At 33.5% G+C, this 16476-nt stretch overlaps 1 protein-coding gene across 2 annotated transcripts in view; it reads right to left on the bottom strand.

Annotated features, from left to right (window-relative positions):
* Positions 1 to 326: 326 nt before the first annotated feature.
* Positions 327 to 16476, bottom strand: part of LOC110028249 (TOM1-like protein 2) — a 50373-nt gene continuing 34223 nt past the window's right edge. The window contains exons 2-10 of one of the 2 annotated variants that reach the window (XM_020730020.1): positions 8725 to 8803; positions 6397 to 6495; positions 6199 to 6315; positions 5502 to 5662; positions 5133 to 5214; positions 3713 to 3798; positions 3149 to 3334; positions 2029 to 2517; positions 327 to 1108 (exon numbers count right to left, since the gene is read on the bottom strand). In XM_020730020.1, the coding sequence (XP_020585679.1) occupies positions 2142 to 2517; positions 3149 to 3334; positions 3713 to 3798; positions 5133 to 5214; positions 5502 to 5662; positions 6199 to 6315; positions 6397 to 6495; positions 8725 to 8803 (1186 nt within the window). In that variant the 3' untranslated portion in view covers positions 327 to 1108; positions 2029 to 2141. Of the gene's footprint in view, positions 1112 to 2028; positions 2518 to 3148; positions 3335 to 3712; positions 3799 to 5132; positions 5215 to 5501; positions 5663 to 6198; positions 6316 to 6396; positions 6496 to 8724; positions 8804 to 16476 lie in introns of both variants that reach the window. The other variant, XM_020730017.1, reaches the window with a different exon arrangement.

The following is a 16476-nucleotide window of genomic DNA, read 5'->3' as shown; positions in this document are numbered from 1 at the left end:
CCAGTTGAATGATTAATTTGTAAACATCAATGTTTAGGGAGTTATGTATATAATTATCCCAAAAAAAGATGTTTATAACACCCATAACAGCTTCAGAAAAAAATTGATTTCTCCACAGCAATTTACCACTGCCAAACATCAAAAATGCAACCTCCCAAAATAAACCCAAGTCATACCCTCTTGAGTCCATCGAAAATATATTATTTAGATCTCAAGCTCAACACCAATCATGATATATATATATATATATATATATAGAAACTGAAAATTTTTAAAAAAATGAACTCTAAAATCACAAACTAATAAATTCTTTATTTCCTCCTCTAAGTGAAGATATACAACAGAGAAATCAACAGAGAAAACATTAATACAAAACAACTCTGAAACACAAGAATATGAATATGTGTGGAATCACTGAATCAGTGGAAGAAAATACTCAAAACTAAAAACAATTTGAAGTAAAGCACAAATGGAGTTCATCAATTTTACAAGCTCCCTACTTTACTAATGGGTTTATTTGTCTTCGATTTGGCAATATTAACAAGATCCCCAAATAGTTTATCCTCGGGCTTCTGTGGCTTGTTGTTCGACATTGGCAAGTATGACGATGAAGATGGTCTCTGATAATATGAGTTAGGGTTCATGTATGTGTTTTCTTGCATGGAGAGGCCATAGATTCTTTGAGAAACATCATTAGGGTTTGGGTATGGGTATATTGGTCTCATTTGATCATAAATTTGTGGCTGTTGTAAATAACCAGTCATCTGGATTCCATACAAAGGTTGCTGAGGGATGGCAGCGTAGGGTCCTGCAGGTATTGGTTGATTATACATACCTCCGGCTTGGTTAATCTGCATTTGTGGAAGATACATTCCTCCCACTGGCATATTTTGAGGAAAAAATCCGCCAGCTTGAGCAGCCTGCAATGGAGGGTTGTGTAGCCCTCCAGGAAGGCCGTTTTGCATCGCTGTAGGACTATGCATCCCCATCATCGGAGTTGGTTGCATTGCTTGAGGGATTTGCTGGTTTTCACCGGCTACTTGGGTGGTCGGTGAGGGTTGAGACTCCCATGGTGGTGGGGGCAAATCTCCTGATTGATTGGGCATACCTGCTGAAGAAAACAAGTTTTCAAATTAGGTGGCTAAATGAGTCGAGTCGAACAGAGCTCGAGCCACCCTCGAGTTGAGCTTGAGCTTGATTAATTAATTGAGTTTGAGCTCGAGCTCAAGTCTAAGAGTTCGAGCCAACTCACAAGTCAGCTTGTTCATTATGAAATAGAGAAAAAAAATATTAATTTAAGCTAGTGTTATAATGAGATGACAGAGAAATAGTAGGAAATCATTCAATATAAAAGAAAAAAATATCATTTTTTATCATTTTAAATATAATTAATAGATAAAGACTTTAATTTTAATATATATTTTATACTAATATTTTTTTTAAACGAAGCCGGATTGTGAGCTGGCAAGCCGAGTTGGGGCTGGCTTGAACTTGGCTTGTTAGCTCATCGAGCTCAATTCACGAGCCTTTTATCGAGCCGAGCTTGAGCTAGCTCATGCGTTAGCTTGACTCAATTACACCTCCTACCACATTTATCTGTTGGTAAGAATGACAGAGAGAGAGCCTCAAAGGGCTGTTCAGGCTGACTTCAAGAGATTACGGGTTTGCATCATAAAGGAATCTCTAGATGATGATGGGTGACAGACAACATCCTTGCACAAATAGCCTGTCCTCAGCTATAGAGGATTCCCAATATATAGAAAATAATAGGCGTGACAGAAAGATAATATTAGAGTAATTTCCTATGTTGTAGTTGCGTCAATGATATTCAATAAATATGTCCGCCGGTAATCTAACATGTAGAGAAATGGAGTAAAGTGTCAAGTCTGAAATAATCTAGAGACTAATTTGATACTCTATAGACTCTGGGACGAAACTTACCACCTCAAAGTTTCAGGGGACTATTTTGACACTCTTTATTAGCGAAATGTGAGAATGAAAAAATATTGCAACAGCCGAGGTCCTTACCATAGCCAAGCGATTGCTGCTGGCCATTCCAGCTAGGATTTGCATGATTCATTTGAGCTCCTGCAATATAGTTCGCCTGCTCAAACTGAGTTTCCGTTCCCCTCGGAGCGCCTTCATTGGAATAAACAGTAGGCTGTCTGCTGAAGCTGGGGTGAAGCAGCAATTGGAGTTTGTGATGCCGGAAATCCTGCAGTAGAGCCAAAAGGACTTGAAGGATTGGCATTGCTGTTGTTATTATTACTCTGAGGAAACATGTCAACAAGAGCGAGAATGTTCTGATTAGGCGGCGAAGGCGAAGCTGCTGGCTCGCTGACGGAAACAAGGGCGAGCTGATTTGCTGTTGTGGGTGCATTGAAATCATCGCCGCTTAGCAGATCTATAAGAGGGTCAACCTTTTTTGCAGCAGTTGCGGAACCATTCGATGCTGGGGGAGCGGGCAACGCTAATTGCTCGAACGGGGATGGGCCACTACTCGTGCTTGTGGAAGATCTGAAGATCATATAAATTATTTTTTGGGATGTTTATGCAGTATTATTTGAATAACATCGTAAAAAATAGAAATTTGCTGACATCCGGTCTTGAATCCTGATGCTCTAATGGTTTAGCGGAATTTGATAATAAAACAATATTATTATTTGGGATTTTATGCAGTATTATTTGAAATGGAAAATTACATACATAGCACTCAAAACTTTTTAATTATCAAACTAGCACCCTCTCCATCTATTTTTCAAAATCTCACTCGGATTCGGATATCAAAATACTCGTATGTTTCATTTTTATCAAATTCACAACAATTTGATTGTGGTAGGCGCAAATGCACATAGTTCAAAAAATAATCTGGATGCTAGTTTTGTAAATGGCGAAATCCAAAGTGCTTTGCATGTAATTATCCCAATTGGAATAACGTTAACAAACATGCCAAGAAATAGAAATTAAAAAATGACATTGAGTTTTTGAGTCATGACGCTAAGGGTTTCGAAAAACGGTTTGAAAAAGACAGAATACGGATTATAAAAATTTCATCACTAGAAGGGAGGGGATCTGGGTTAATCAGGCAATTCTGCAAATTTTCAATGTTGGGTTAAAAAAAGTTCATTTTGATACATGGAATGAATACCTTTGCTGTGGCTGTTTGCTGCTATCTGTTTTCGTTGCTTTAGAATCATCGATATCAACGAGTGCCTGAAGAGACTTCGGTTTCTCGACGCGAACAGCAATTCCAGCTGCAATGGCATCGTGTTTTGCCAAAACACGCTGCAGATCATCATTAAGAGTAAGCCCGAGAGAGAGAAGCTCCTCATCCCTGAAATCACATCAAACAAATAAGCAAAAGACATCTTTCTTCATGAAAGATAAGTTAACCAAAAGTTCGTAAAAGAAATTGGGAAACTTGCAAACATTGCACGCAATTCTTATATATTTACGTATGTCACACCAAAACTTTCATATTTACATACATAGCACTTTGGTGCCTTAAACCTGTGCATGAAAAGGTGCTTTTCACTCTTAAAAAGTGATAATAGTGATATTTTTTTATGTAATATTAAAAACTTGAGTATTATACGTGTAAATATGAAAGTTCAGGTGAGAGAGCTGTAAATACATAAGGATTGTGTGTTTTTATGAAAATTAAATTCATTAGAGCTTAGGAGGACCAGATCGATAAGGAAAAATGTCTTACGAGGTTGAATTCACAAGCTGCATCACTCGTTGCTTGTACGAACGACATTGCTCGGCGAGGTCAACAATAACCTCCTGCCTAAGCCCCTACAGATCGACGAAGGCATGCTTTAGAACTTTGCAGCTGGTTACACCATTTACATAAATACCACCAAATTCCTATGTATTTACATATCTAACACCATTTTAACTTTTAAAAAGCAGAATACACCAATTCATGCATGGGTGAAGTGGCATATATGTAAAAATTGAATTTTAGGTGTTAGATATGTAAATGAGTAAAGTGCCAAAATAGTCGCTTGACTATTTACATGGGGCCACACTTTAGTCTCAGAGTTCATATAAGTTTCAAATTAGTCCCCATACTAATATAAGCTAAAAAAGTCCCACTATTTTAGCCCCCTTTAAAAGAATCTTGGGAATACATTGACCCAATTATAAGATCTGGGACTAAAATGCCCTGACAAGGAGTCAGGGACCATTTTGACCCTTTTCTCATATGTAAATACATAAGAATTGACGAGTAAGTATGTAAATTTTCCAAGAAATATTTCAACTTTGCTGTTTTGAGTGGCTTGAAGCCTCATAAAGATGATGAGATAATTATCAAAAATGAATTCAGGAATCAGCTCTCACTAGCTGAAAGTCCTACGCAAGAAAATCACGTATAATCTAGCTTAAGCTACTCAATACAAGAAAGTAATCTCATGCAATCTATGAGAAATTGAGAAAATATATAATTATTTTAGATATTATGTAAACTTTTCATATTTATTACATGGGTTTATTTGGAAAGGATAAAATTAATAAATTGTTATGTTGCTTTTATAAAATGATAAACTAAAATTCTTTATAATATATTATATAAATAATTAGTTTAATTGAATAAAAAATTATTATATTTTGAATTACATTAGTAATTACAGTAGTATTAATTATAATGACAGTGATGATTAAAACTTCTTTGAGGATTAATTTAAGCTTTTTAAGAATTAGCAGGAACCTTATTTGGAAACTAAATTTTCACCTTATGTTAGAATTTAATTGTGTAATTATCCTAATCATTATAATGAATAATGAAAAATTAAGCATTCTTAACAAAGTTAATCGAAATTGATTATAAATTTGATCCAAAAAAATTTAATTTAATGATGAACAATTACTAAATATGATTGAGAGGCATCACATCATACTAATTGCAAAATATGAATAGGTTATTAAGGTTAATCATCAATCTAACTGAACTATCATGCTAGAAAAAAGATATTTGCTTAACATAACAAATAATGATAATGAATAATAACAAATTCTTTTGAGGGTCAAATTGCTCGATCAAGTGGAATTGCATAAAAAATAAAGTTGTTTTAGAGACTTTTGGTTTGGAAGTGTTATTATATTGTTTATTGGCCACACTGGCTTACCTCTCTGTTTCCGGGATCTAAAGCATTGAGCATCTCTGCAAGCACATCCATAATTCCACGAGCATTCTGAATTTCTGTAGCACTGAAAAGATGCATGCTTCGGAATTCAAGTGGTGCTTTTGTACAAAATATCACTTAATATTTCTAAGAAAAAAATAATAAGTGGCGTTTTTGTACTAGGAAAGTGACTAAGCAAATGTAACACAGACGCATTAATTTAGAGGCGAGCAGGAACTATAGATATCAACTGCCAGACAACTTTCATGATTAAAGCCAAAAAAAATAAAGGCTTACGGGATAAATCCACATTTAAATAATTCTACTTGGAACCAAATAACACTTTAAAAAATCCAAAAGAATAAATTGTACCTCAACGTAGGAAAATCATGAGGGGCAGAAGCCTCAGGTAAATCTTCTCCATAGTTAGAATTTCTCAAATTTGGAGGATAGTTAGCCAACGGCTGTGTTTGTGGAGGAGTTAATACAGGTGCAGGTCTCTCGGACCTTTGAGGAAACACAGCACCAAGACGCTGAAAAATAACCAAATTTTACATAAGGTCATATTAATGTAAAAATTAAAAATAAGAAGATTTACATACATAACATTCAAATCCTATGCATTTACATATCTAACACCTAAACTTCAATTTTTACATATATGCCACCTTACCTATGCATGAGAAGAATTGTTTCACTTTTTTAAAGTTAAATAATTGTATTTTTTATTTGATATGAAAAATTTGGGTGGTAAAAATGTAAAAAAAGCAAAGTATAGGTGTTAGATATGGAATTTATAAAAAAGCAAAGTTTAGATGTTAGATAGGTAAATACATAAGAATTGGGTTGGTATGCATGTAAATGCCCCTTCAAAATAGCAGTATCGCTGTATTTTTTAGAAAATAATTAAAACGTTACAAACAACAAACTACATAGTTGATGGATATCAAACTTGCTTGTGGAATTTCATTTCACACATGAAATGTTGCTTTCCTATGATCCTTGAGGCCCATCTAATCTAGAAACTAGATAGCACTTAATTGAACAAAAACACATAACCAAACAATACCAGCAACTCCTGATATGCAACATAATACTGTGGATATCGAGCCCGTGAGCCACCAAAAGCTTCCTGCCAAGTGTCTATCAATACCAATATCTTTTCCTTTACATGAAAATCAGGGTTCTGCATGCAAAAGAAGCAAAAAAATTACAAAAAAATATCATGAACCATGAATTCAGGTAAAGCTTTAAACGTTTTGCAAACCTTTTTCTTCACTATCTTCACCATCTCATGGAGTATGTCTTTCTCCGCTACTTGCAAGTGGACAATATCCCCACAATTCTTTATGACCGTCTCCAGGAGCTGAATTATAATTGACCAAAAAAAAAAGTTATTGAATTACTTCAAATAAATATGTATCTGCCTAAATAAATATGTATCTGCCTGACATTGGATGAAACATAAGGCACCAAGGCCGGTTAAAGAGTTTGAAAGGAAGGGGGCACAAAGAAACTACAACGAGATTTCAACAAGGAGAAAAGTGTCAAAATAGTCCTCTAACTCGTTGCAGGGAGCCATTTAAGTCCTAGAATATATAAAAATGTCAGTTTAGTCCCCATACTCTTTTAATATGGGTTGATATAGTCCCAGTGAGAACTATTTAACCCCCATCAAAAGAGTCTTGGGACTAATTTAGCACTTTTATAAACTCTGGGACCAAAATGACCCAATCTGAATAGTCAGGGGACTGTTGTGACACTTTACTTTTTCAACAAGTATCATTTAACAATTATCATGTAGAGATATATTGAGCACCATTGACCAAGATAACCTGAAGAGATATAAATTATTTAGTATAGTTCCTAAGATTCAAACTATATTATTAAAAATCACCTCTACAGCGGATAACTTAGCAGACTCATGACCTGGATAAAGGCATAGTTAGCTTTTGGATTGGGACAGGCTTATACCTGTTGAAAGTTAGACTTGTGAATGTTTTCACAGCCTGTCTGAGGTCTCTTAATTAAAAGAAGAATGAAATTAGCACTATTTATAATGCTTGATAAGATTTTAAAGGTATTTTGGTAGTTCATTGAAGCAAACCTTCATTGAACAAGCACAAGTTTTTCCCTTTAACACTCAAAGCCAGCACTCCACTTATCCACACAATGAGAAAAAAAAAGGAAAAATATACTGCCCTAAAAGATAGAAAGCATACCTTATGAAAATCCTTGAAAGTTATGCCTGTATTCCAGAGATTTCCCTTACATAAAATAAGAATTCAAACAAAAAATTATTTTAATTTTGAGGGTTCAGATTTTCTATAGAAATGAGGGCCTGGTTAATGACATGATAGCGCATGACCCCTATGATTAATTATGACGAATTCTCGATTAGCATTTTAAAAATTTAAGGTCCCACTCTATGTCATGCACACACAATTATGACACATCTAGCAAAGTTGGCATTCCCCAGATATGGCCAAAAAAATAATGTAAATTAAAAAACTAAATCAATAATAAAAAAAATCAATCAAATTAAGCTTTGGTTTGTTTTCAATGCCGGAATATACAGAAAATGATTGATTTATTTTGGTTCAGGCTTAAGTTTTTAGTAAACCAAAACTAAAAAAAAAAGAAAAAACGAACTAAATTACATAAACAAAATTTTTAAAGACATCTAATAAAAAAATAATAATTTATCTTAAATTTATAGCTTATAAATCTTTCTTTTATAGTAGTGAAAAAACAAACTTACGAAGATTATGTTACTACAAGACCTTTATTGAGTCATCTAATCAAATATAAATGATTTATTCGAATTTCATGGCCTGACAATCATCCTTTCACTATTACCCTGGAAAATCAAGCTAAACTAAACCAAACTAAACAAATAAACTAACTTAAACTAAACAATTATAACTCTTTAAGAGCCTCATCCTGAACCACAAACCAAACGGTTTGGTTTAGGGTAGTTCCAATCTTTGTCAAACTAAGTATTGGTTTTTACATTCAATTTGATTGCAAATCAAGTCGATTTGGAGACGAACTAAAACAAATTGATAACTTAGCATGTTGATTGTCTATATGCACGAGCACTCGTATCTCATGCACACAGCCACATATTAAATCCATCAATTAGCAATTTGATAGTTTAAAATATCTCCCTCTCATATATTGCAAACTAGTCCCTTAGTTCAACATTTTAAGTTCTTTTACATACACATTCATTTGAAACGCTGAAGAAAATGTTGATTAACAGTACAAGAAAATCTTTGGAAAGATGAATTTTCTCTTCCAAGCACTCCTCATCCTTGTGTCAGCCTCTTCCATTGAAAATTTTTTCCCATTTTTCCCATTTTAAAATTAATTGAACATTAACTTAACAAAACGAACCCACAAAAGCTGTTTGGTTTGGATTGCTAGCATAAGGTTTCACTAACCAAAAACCAACAAAGATTTAGATCTCTCCATGAAGTCCTAATTTGACAAAACCCAACCCAAGATTAACCAAAGAAACAACAAACATTTGCAGTTGATGTCATCAAAATTGTCCTCAATGTAAAAAGCACATAATAGACTGGGATCTTACCGTTAGTGCGAGAAGCTGAACCTTAGGATTCTTGCTCAAGAGACGTTTCTTTATGCCTTTTACAACGTCCTTTGCTTGCCTGTGAACAGCACAAAATATAGTGAAAAGAAATTATACCCAACATATGATCGTTTTTACATGTAAAGCGGAAGAAAGATGCGCACAGAATAATTTAAAGGGATACTTACATACATACCACACAATTCTTATGTATTTACATATCTAGCTCCCAAAGTTAGATATTTGCACTTGTAAACACCTTAATGTCGTACACCTATTCATGAAAGGTGTATTTCACTTTTAAAAAGGAGATGATGTAGTACTTTTGATGTGATGTGAAAGATTTGAGTGGTATGCATGTAAATATAAATGTTTAGGTGTTAGATATCTAAATTCATAAGAATTGTATGGTGTGTATTTAAATGCCACTAATTTGTTTAAAGCTCACAGCTAAACTTTCATATTTCCACACATAGAACTCAAATCTTTAAACTAAAATACACCTTTTCATGTGCTATGCAAGTAAATATGAAAGTTTAGGCGTGAGATATGTAAATATAAATGAATTGTGTGCAGGTATGTAAATTTTCCTATTTATTAATTAGTCCTTTGTAGATCTAGGATTTGGCAGAGAAAACTGGACCAAGTTCAGAGTGAAGTTTATCCCAAATTACCCAAGAGAGAGGTAACCATATAGAAGTTAATCAGAAGTCAGTCCCAGCCTAGAGATTTTGTACATAATGGATGAGGTGCACTGTTAGGGTTGCTAATGCAAACTTTGGATGAGGTGCACAAAGAAATACACCAGAGAAAAGAAAATTCTAAATATTCAAACTTCTAAATTATGCAAAGATAAGATTCTTTTGATGCAAAACATAAAAGCGCACAATTTATTTCAAAAGAAAATATAAAAGTAGGGAAAAATCTGAAATTCCACAAGAGATCTGAAAGCAAATATAAAATTCCACAACCATTAATATTCACACCACAAAAATGAAAGCTGATAGGTAACTAACTTGACAATATCTCAATCACACACACAAACTAGTCACAAAAAATATTTTAAATGAAAGAACCACCACAAATTTGAAGATCTAAGCAAGCTGGCACAAGAAGCATTGCCTTGAAATTTGTCATTAAGACTTACTATTTACTTGAAGAATCCACATCGAATAATACACATAGAACTTTGAGAGAACATCAATTGTGCTCGGCAATTCATTGTAAATTACATGCCTCGAGGACCCAATTAATAACACGAGAGACCTGAAATCAACAAAGTTTCAGAATTCCCCATAATCTACTCCAACTTTGCAAATTTGAATTTTAGCCTCATTAGATCCCATCAATACAAAAAGTTTCAATCCCAAATTTGAATTCTCTGTTTTGGCTTGTTTTCTAATTTTTTATGAAGTCACAGATTCTGTGCTATTTACATTTAAGCAAAAATATAAAATTCCACAACAATTAATATTCACACCACAAAAAAGAAAACTGATAGGTAACTAACTTGACAATATCTCAATCACACACACAAACTAATCACAAAAATATTCTAAATGAAAGAACAACCACCAATTTGGAGATCTAAGCAAGCTGGTGCTAGAAGCATTGCGCTGAAATTTGTCATTAAGACTTACAATTTACTTGAATTGCAAATTACATGCCTCGAGGACCCAATTAATAACACGAGACCTGAAATCAACAAAGTCTAAGAATTCCCCAAAACCTACTCCAAATTTTGCATATTTGAATTTTAGCCTCATTAGATCCCATCAATACAAAAGATTTCAATCTCAAAAAAGCAATAATCATATAAAACCCAAAACAACACTGAAGGAGCACACAATCAAACCTGTCACGGAAGAAAGGTCCCAAATCTAAATAGCACAGAATGTGGGACTTCGTAAAGAATCAAAAAACAAGCCAAAACAGACAATCAACTTCTCTGTACAAAACTAGATCACATATAACAGGAAATTATAAGATTTTATCCTAGTTACTATAGAAGCTATGAAGAGCAGCAGCGCTTACAAAGGAACCGATCTTCCTAACATTATAATTAGTGGAATTGGTAACATGTTGTGGGCTCCGAAAATTCTAACGCCCCTGGAGTCTCTGTTTTGTTTGTGTTGAGAAAGCTTTACATGTTAAATTTTCAAAGATAGATTGAATTTGTTGATAGGACAATACCCAGAGATTTCGTCCTCATTTTATGAGGACTTTTTGATCTAGGGTTCGAGATTTTCAACAAATACAAGTTCCTATAGTTAATTGCCTTTCCTGATACTAGGAGAACACTTTCGATTAAAGCTAGTCATTAAGAATTGAATATACAACATATAGTACACACAATTTAAGTTGTAAATTTTATCACTTAATGCTTAAAACCGATGGTGTGGAAATGATGACAAACACGATCAAAATCCCATGATTTCATTATCTTGTGTCGTCGTAGTCTCTGATCTAATTAATCAGGGGAGGTAGTCGACCCAATTTTACTGAAGGATTCCTGTAAGCAACCATAAATTACATCTAATGGACCCCTGTAAATCTAGGGTGGATGGTTCTCTAAGTGGACAAATTTAAGTTGACCTTTGTTAACGGAAGAATTTATGTTAATCAATTGCAGACTTATGGTTCACAACTCAAAGGGTAAAAATGTCGTTGGAAAACATACAGGTTGCAACCATGATTGTAATATAATAGTCATTTGGCAACAACTAACCGGTCAACGAGTTCTGATTGTAACCGCTACTTTGTGGTTTCATTTGACAGCAAAACTATGTGGACATAGTACTCAAGTCACATCCTTACTGGCATGAAATTACTTCAAGTGTGAATACATGATAAACTCGATATGACATTCAATTTTTGTGAGTCGAAATCAATCATTAGTTTGTCAATCTCAACAAACTGTTGCGGAGGGTAAACTGATTTTGCTTTGAGCCTTTAGCTGATTGACTTTTAACTAAGTATTTTGATTTATTTGTTTAAAGTCTATAGATGATTGATTTTAATTTGAATATTTTGATTTGTTATTTTGAGAACTTGATTTGGCAATTAATTTAGAAGTTGACCCCTCATATTGAGATTTTTAGTCAACACGACCATCATTAAGGATTTGATTGTTAAATTTGAACCCTTTCAACTTTACTTCTTACTTATAAAGGATCGTGTTCAGTATTTACACACACACACACAACTGAATTTATTCAAATAGACTTTGAAATTTGGTTCAACTTGATCATCATCAAGGAGTTTGACATTTTAAACTTTCATAATCTTAGCCCCCAATAAAATTTAGCCCCAATTTATGATATTTCAATAGATCACATAAAGAATATTTACATTAAAACTTAGGTTTTATTTGATTAGTTCCAAATATAATCAAATTTGAGACTTTTAATTCAAAATCTCCGTTTCTCTTTATTTTTATTTTGAATTATTTCAAAATTCAAATAATTCAATTTTTTAGAAAATTTGCAGGTCCAAATTATCATAAATTTTGACAGCCTACCGGTGTATACTCCTGTTTCAGGACTGCATCAGATGTGTCTAACTGCCTAACTATTTATAAGACACGTTAGTCAGTGTCACAAGACACTACGGTCAAAAGTTATCTTCGAATCCACTAATCTATAAGGCGCACATGGGTCTTCAATTAATCTGCATGCAAGTGATGCAAGCATAATTTCCCATACAATTCTCTAACTCTTGCCTTCTCTCTTTCTCTCTCTCCATGTTATTTTCTAATTATATATGTATGTATATGTGTATATGTATATATGCATACGTATATACATACATAAAAAAGAGAAGTATAGAGAATGTTTTATGGCTATTGTTGGGTTTGTGAGACAAAAAAAAGGTAAAATGCCTGACTTGGGAGATTTGAGTAGGTGTGAAATGAGGTAAAGAGAAATTTTAAAAAAATAATAGGTATTTGGGTTAAGTGAATTGAGAAAAGTTTTTATACGAAGATTCCATTATTGCTTTCCCACTGACTCGTAGGTTCTCTGTTTTCAACATAACACAAATACAAGGTGAGGAGAAAAGTGCTAGGCTTGAAATCTCACTTCATGAGCAGAAGGCAAAGGCACAAAAGAATTGAAAAAAAGTTTTGAAGGTCTCTGTTTGCTGCGATTCCTTTATTGCTTTCTTAGTGAAGAACATGAATTTAGGAGGCTTTTGCTTTGCTCCTAGCTTCACAAATGGACACAAAAAGTATTTCAAAGGCCTTCGCGCGTCATGATCCCATTGTCGCTTCCCTGTTGAGCTTTAATCACGACTATAGCACGAGAGGAATAGGAGGACAGAAAGAATGCTTCGGTGAGAACTTCCTACATCGATTTCGGCTGGATAGCGCAAACACGGGAGCTCCTCTGTCGTTTAAAATTGAAGGAACTTTGTATTCTTGGTTTGTTGCGATCTAATCGTTGCTTCTCCCAGGATTAGATTTTTTGTGGTAGAACCGAGTGTCAACTGGAGAGGAGTTTCAGAAATCTTCGTGTACAGCGATCCCGTCATTGCCTTTCTTGATGACTAGCTTGTGACCAAAGAAAAAGAAGTCATATCAACTGGAGGAAAGATCACACGTGGAGGATTAGTGCATCTTTCTGTGCGACAGAGAAGAGAGACTAAACAAATTTTTCAAACTAGGAAGTGAGCAAGGCTTTGATTTAGTCATTCAAACTTAGAGTTTCGGCGGTCTTGTCTGCGGCGATCCTGCGGTTGTTTTATGATTAGCCCTAACGGCAACTGTCTCGCAAGTTGTATACAAGAGATGAAAAAGGGGTTTTGACTTGACTCGAGCGGGAAAGGATACGAGTGGGAGAAAATAGGCTCTGTGAGTTTTTTGCAACTATGACCCAATCCAAATTCTCTAAGGGCTTCGAATTAGCTCTTAATAAAGAAATAAATAGAGGGAGTGGCTATTCGCTGAACTAAGTAGGAGCAAGTAGGAATTTTAATGTTGTTTTATTTCCCTTTTTCTCCCTATTTTTTATTTTGTTTTATTTCATTTTATTTATGGGTCAACACATGTTCTTGAAATAAGGTTAAATCCAATACACAAAATTTTGAAAATACCAAAACTTCATTGAATTTTTAATTTATAAACACTGGTCCCAATTAGATCAGGGCATTGGGCGAGCAGCCCAACGGGAGTAGTATGCATGTAAATCTTTTTTTTACGGTATTTTATTCAACTTTTTTGTATTTACATATGGAGATGTTCACGGTTTAAAATCTTACGTATTTTATGTGTATACAAATTTGTACTTATAAAATCAATTTAAAACTATTGTCGCACATCCTTTCAAACGTTCATATTATATATTTTTTAATATTTTAAATCAACAGCCTGATTCCAAAGAAAATGTTATAGATTTTAATATTTATTTATTATTTTTGTGTAAAAATTCACTTTTCTTTTAAAGCCCATGACAGCCCACGGGCCAACCCAGCCCATTTAGCAGGCAAACCTGACTATTAAATTATAAATAGAATCCGGACTCAAGCCCAACCAATGTCAAACACGACCCGCCCAACGCCCAAGTCTAGTCCCAATGCACAGTAAGATTTTATGTGGCCCCACTTTTCTTGCATTTAATTTTCGGAAGGATCATGTATGAAATTTTCAAGGATTTAAACATATCATTATTTTATTACCTAATATGAACACATCAACAATGGATTATAACTGTCATAAATAACAGTTAATTTCGTAGGAATGTTGTCATGAAAATTCACATAGAAACTCAGGTTCACAATCAAGTTAAAATGCCGGATCTAATGGCACTTTCAAACTATTAACCTGAAATTCAGTTTCCACTTGAGGTTTGTATTCAAAATTGCTCTCATACTCCGATTTAATTTTAAATTTTATGTGGTAACACTAGCTCAAAGTTCAGTTCAAGTTAATGAAGGGGTTCAAATATAGGTAAAGATTTAGATTCAACAATACACTAAAAAATCTTTATCTAATTCATCTTTAAAAAAGATATTCACAAACTATTAGTATAGTCAATAAGATCAGATTCAGATTCAACCAGGCATGATTCTATGTTAGCGTATACTTTGTAGGCTTTAAAAGAGTAAGGTCTGATTAAATTTTACGAACTTAATTATAGTAGACTTCTGAACAAAATGATCATAATATGCCTCAACAATCAAAGATAATAAGGTCTTCATTAATATTTTAGGTGAATGGTAGCTTAGTTCATTTCTAATCTCTTGTAAAAGACCTTTAATGAAGCATATAATGGTAACAAAAAGTCACAAAGAAAATGAACTTAAGTAACAAGAATTGTAAACCAATTAAAAAACTCGTACGCACCATATTCGTGTTTTCTGTAAAACTTAAATAATCCATAGAGCTGCTAATAATGTTCTTTGAATGATTTTTGCCAAAATAATTTTAAAAATCCCATCAATTTTGATTTAGCACATTCAAGCCTTTCAAAATCAAATTAAAAACACTATTAAATTAACTAGTTCAAATTATAAATCCACTTGAAAATTTCTCCAAGTTATGCCTCCCATCAAAAGCAAAAAAATAATTTTGATTGACTGGCTTGAAGATTGTCTGGCTTGAACTGGCTTGAACCATAGATTACTTGATCATGTTAAAATGAATAATTTATTAATTTTTTAACAGACCAAACTAATATATTACTTTTAGTTGATATGATAATGCAATCTAAAACTATTGTACTAATTTAAGAATGTCTTAAGATCTAGGATTTATTGATGGAAACATAAATGAGACGTGCAAAAAAATACTCCGAACATAAAAAGATTTGGAGTTTCTCAGCCTTTAATTTGAGCAAGAATATTCTTTTTTGATGAAAAACTAGAAATCATACTTAATTTGCTCCAAATGATAATATATAAAAATACCAATATATGAAATTTCGCAATACGATTATCACAAATATAAAATTTCTCAACAACTAAGTTTCACACCATAAATGAAAATCAATATCTAATAAATAGGACAATCTCTATCAGGCACACAAATTAATTACAAAATAATCTTAATGGAAAAAAAGGATATAAATCATCAATTTCAAGATTCCATTTTGGCATCAATACAAAGAGAAGCAACCTCCAGAAGTTAAACCAAATAGTAGCAAAGCAATTGAAGAATCCACATAAAACACAAACAAATTAGAGGGAATAAAAATTGCATTCAGTAATTCATCATAAATCAAATGCCTTTTGAGTCTTATTTACAACAAAAAAAAATCCGAAATCAAAATGTTTACATTAGAAGTCTAACTTTCAGCCTAATTGTATTCCAATAAATAGAAAATTTAACAGTTCTGAAATCAAAATAATCAATTCCCTACTAAGGGAGCAAACAACCAAAGATTACAGTGGACGGAAGGTTGCGAGTCCAAACGACACAGAATCTGGGAACTTCATAAAGAAATGAAAAGCAGACACGCACAAAAGCAGAGAACCGCTTCCTTGTACATAGTTGGATAACATATACAAGGGGATTAATAGATCAGATCCTAGGTATAGCAAAAAAGCTTTGAAAGGCTACACTGCCAGCAAGGGAATCAATTCCCTAACAGAAAAACAATTGGATCGTAAACAAAGGGTCTATTAAGACGGTTCAACTTTTTGCAAAGGTGGTCGTGAAGTTGTGGTGGGGAAAATAATTGCTTAGAAAGTTGTTATGTGAATTATAAGTATTTATTTTATTCCAAGAGGTCAGACAATTTCTTACCGCCATCACAC

Source organism: Phalaenopsis equestris, unplaced genomic scaffold (assembly GCF_001263595.1).
Source record: "Phalaenopsis equestris unplaced genomic scaffold, ASM126359v1 Scaffold000507, whole genome shotgun sequence".
NCBI lineage: Eukaryota > Viridiplantae > Streptophyta > Magnoliopsida > Asparagales > Orchidaceae > Phalaenopsis > Phalaenopsis equestris.
The sequence above is the reverse complement of the archived record's forward strand: the minus strand, read 5'-3'. Positions and strand labels throughout refer to the sequence as shown.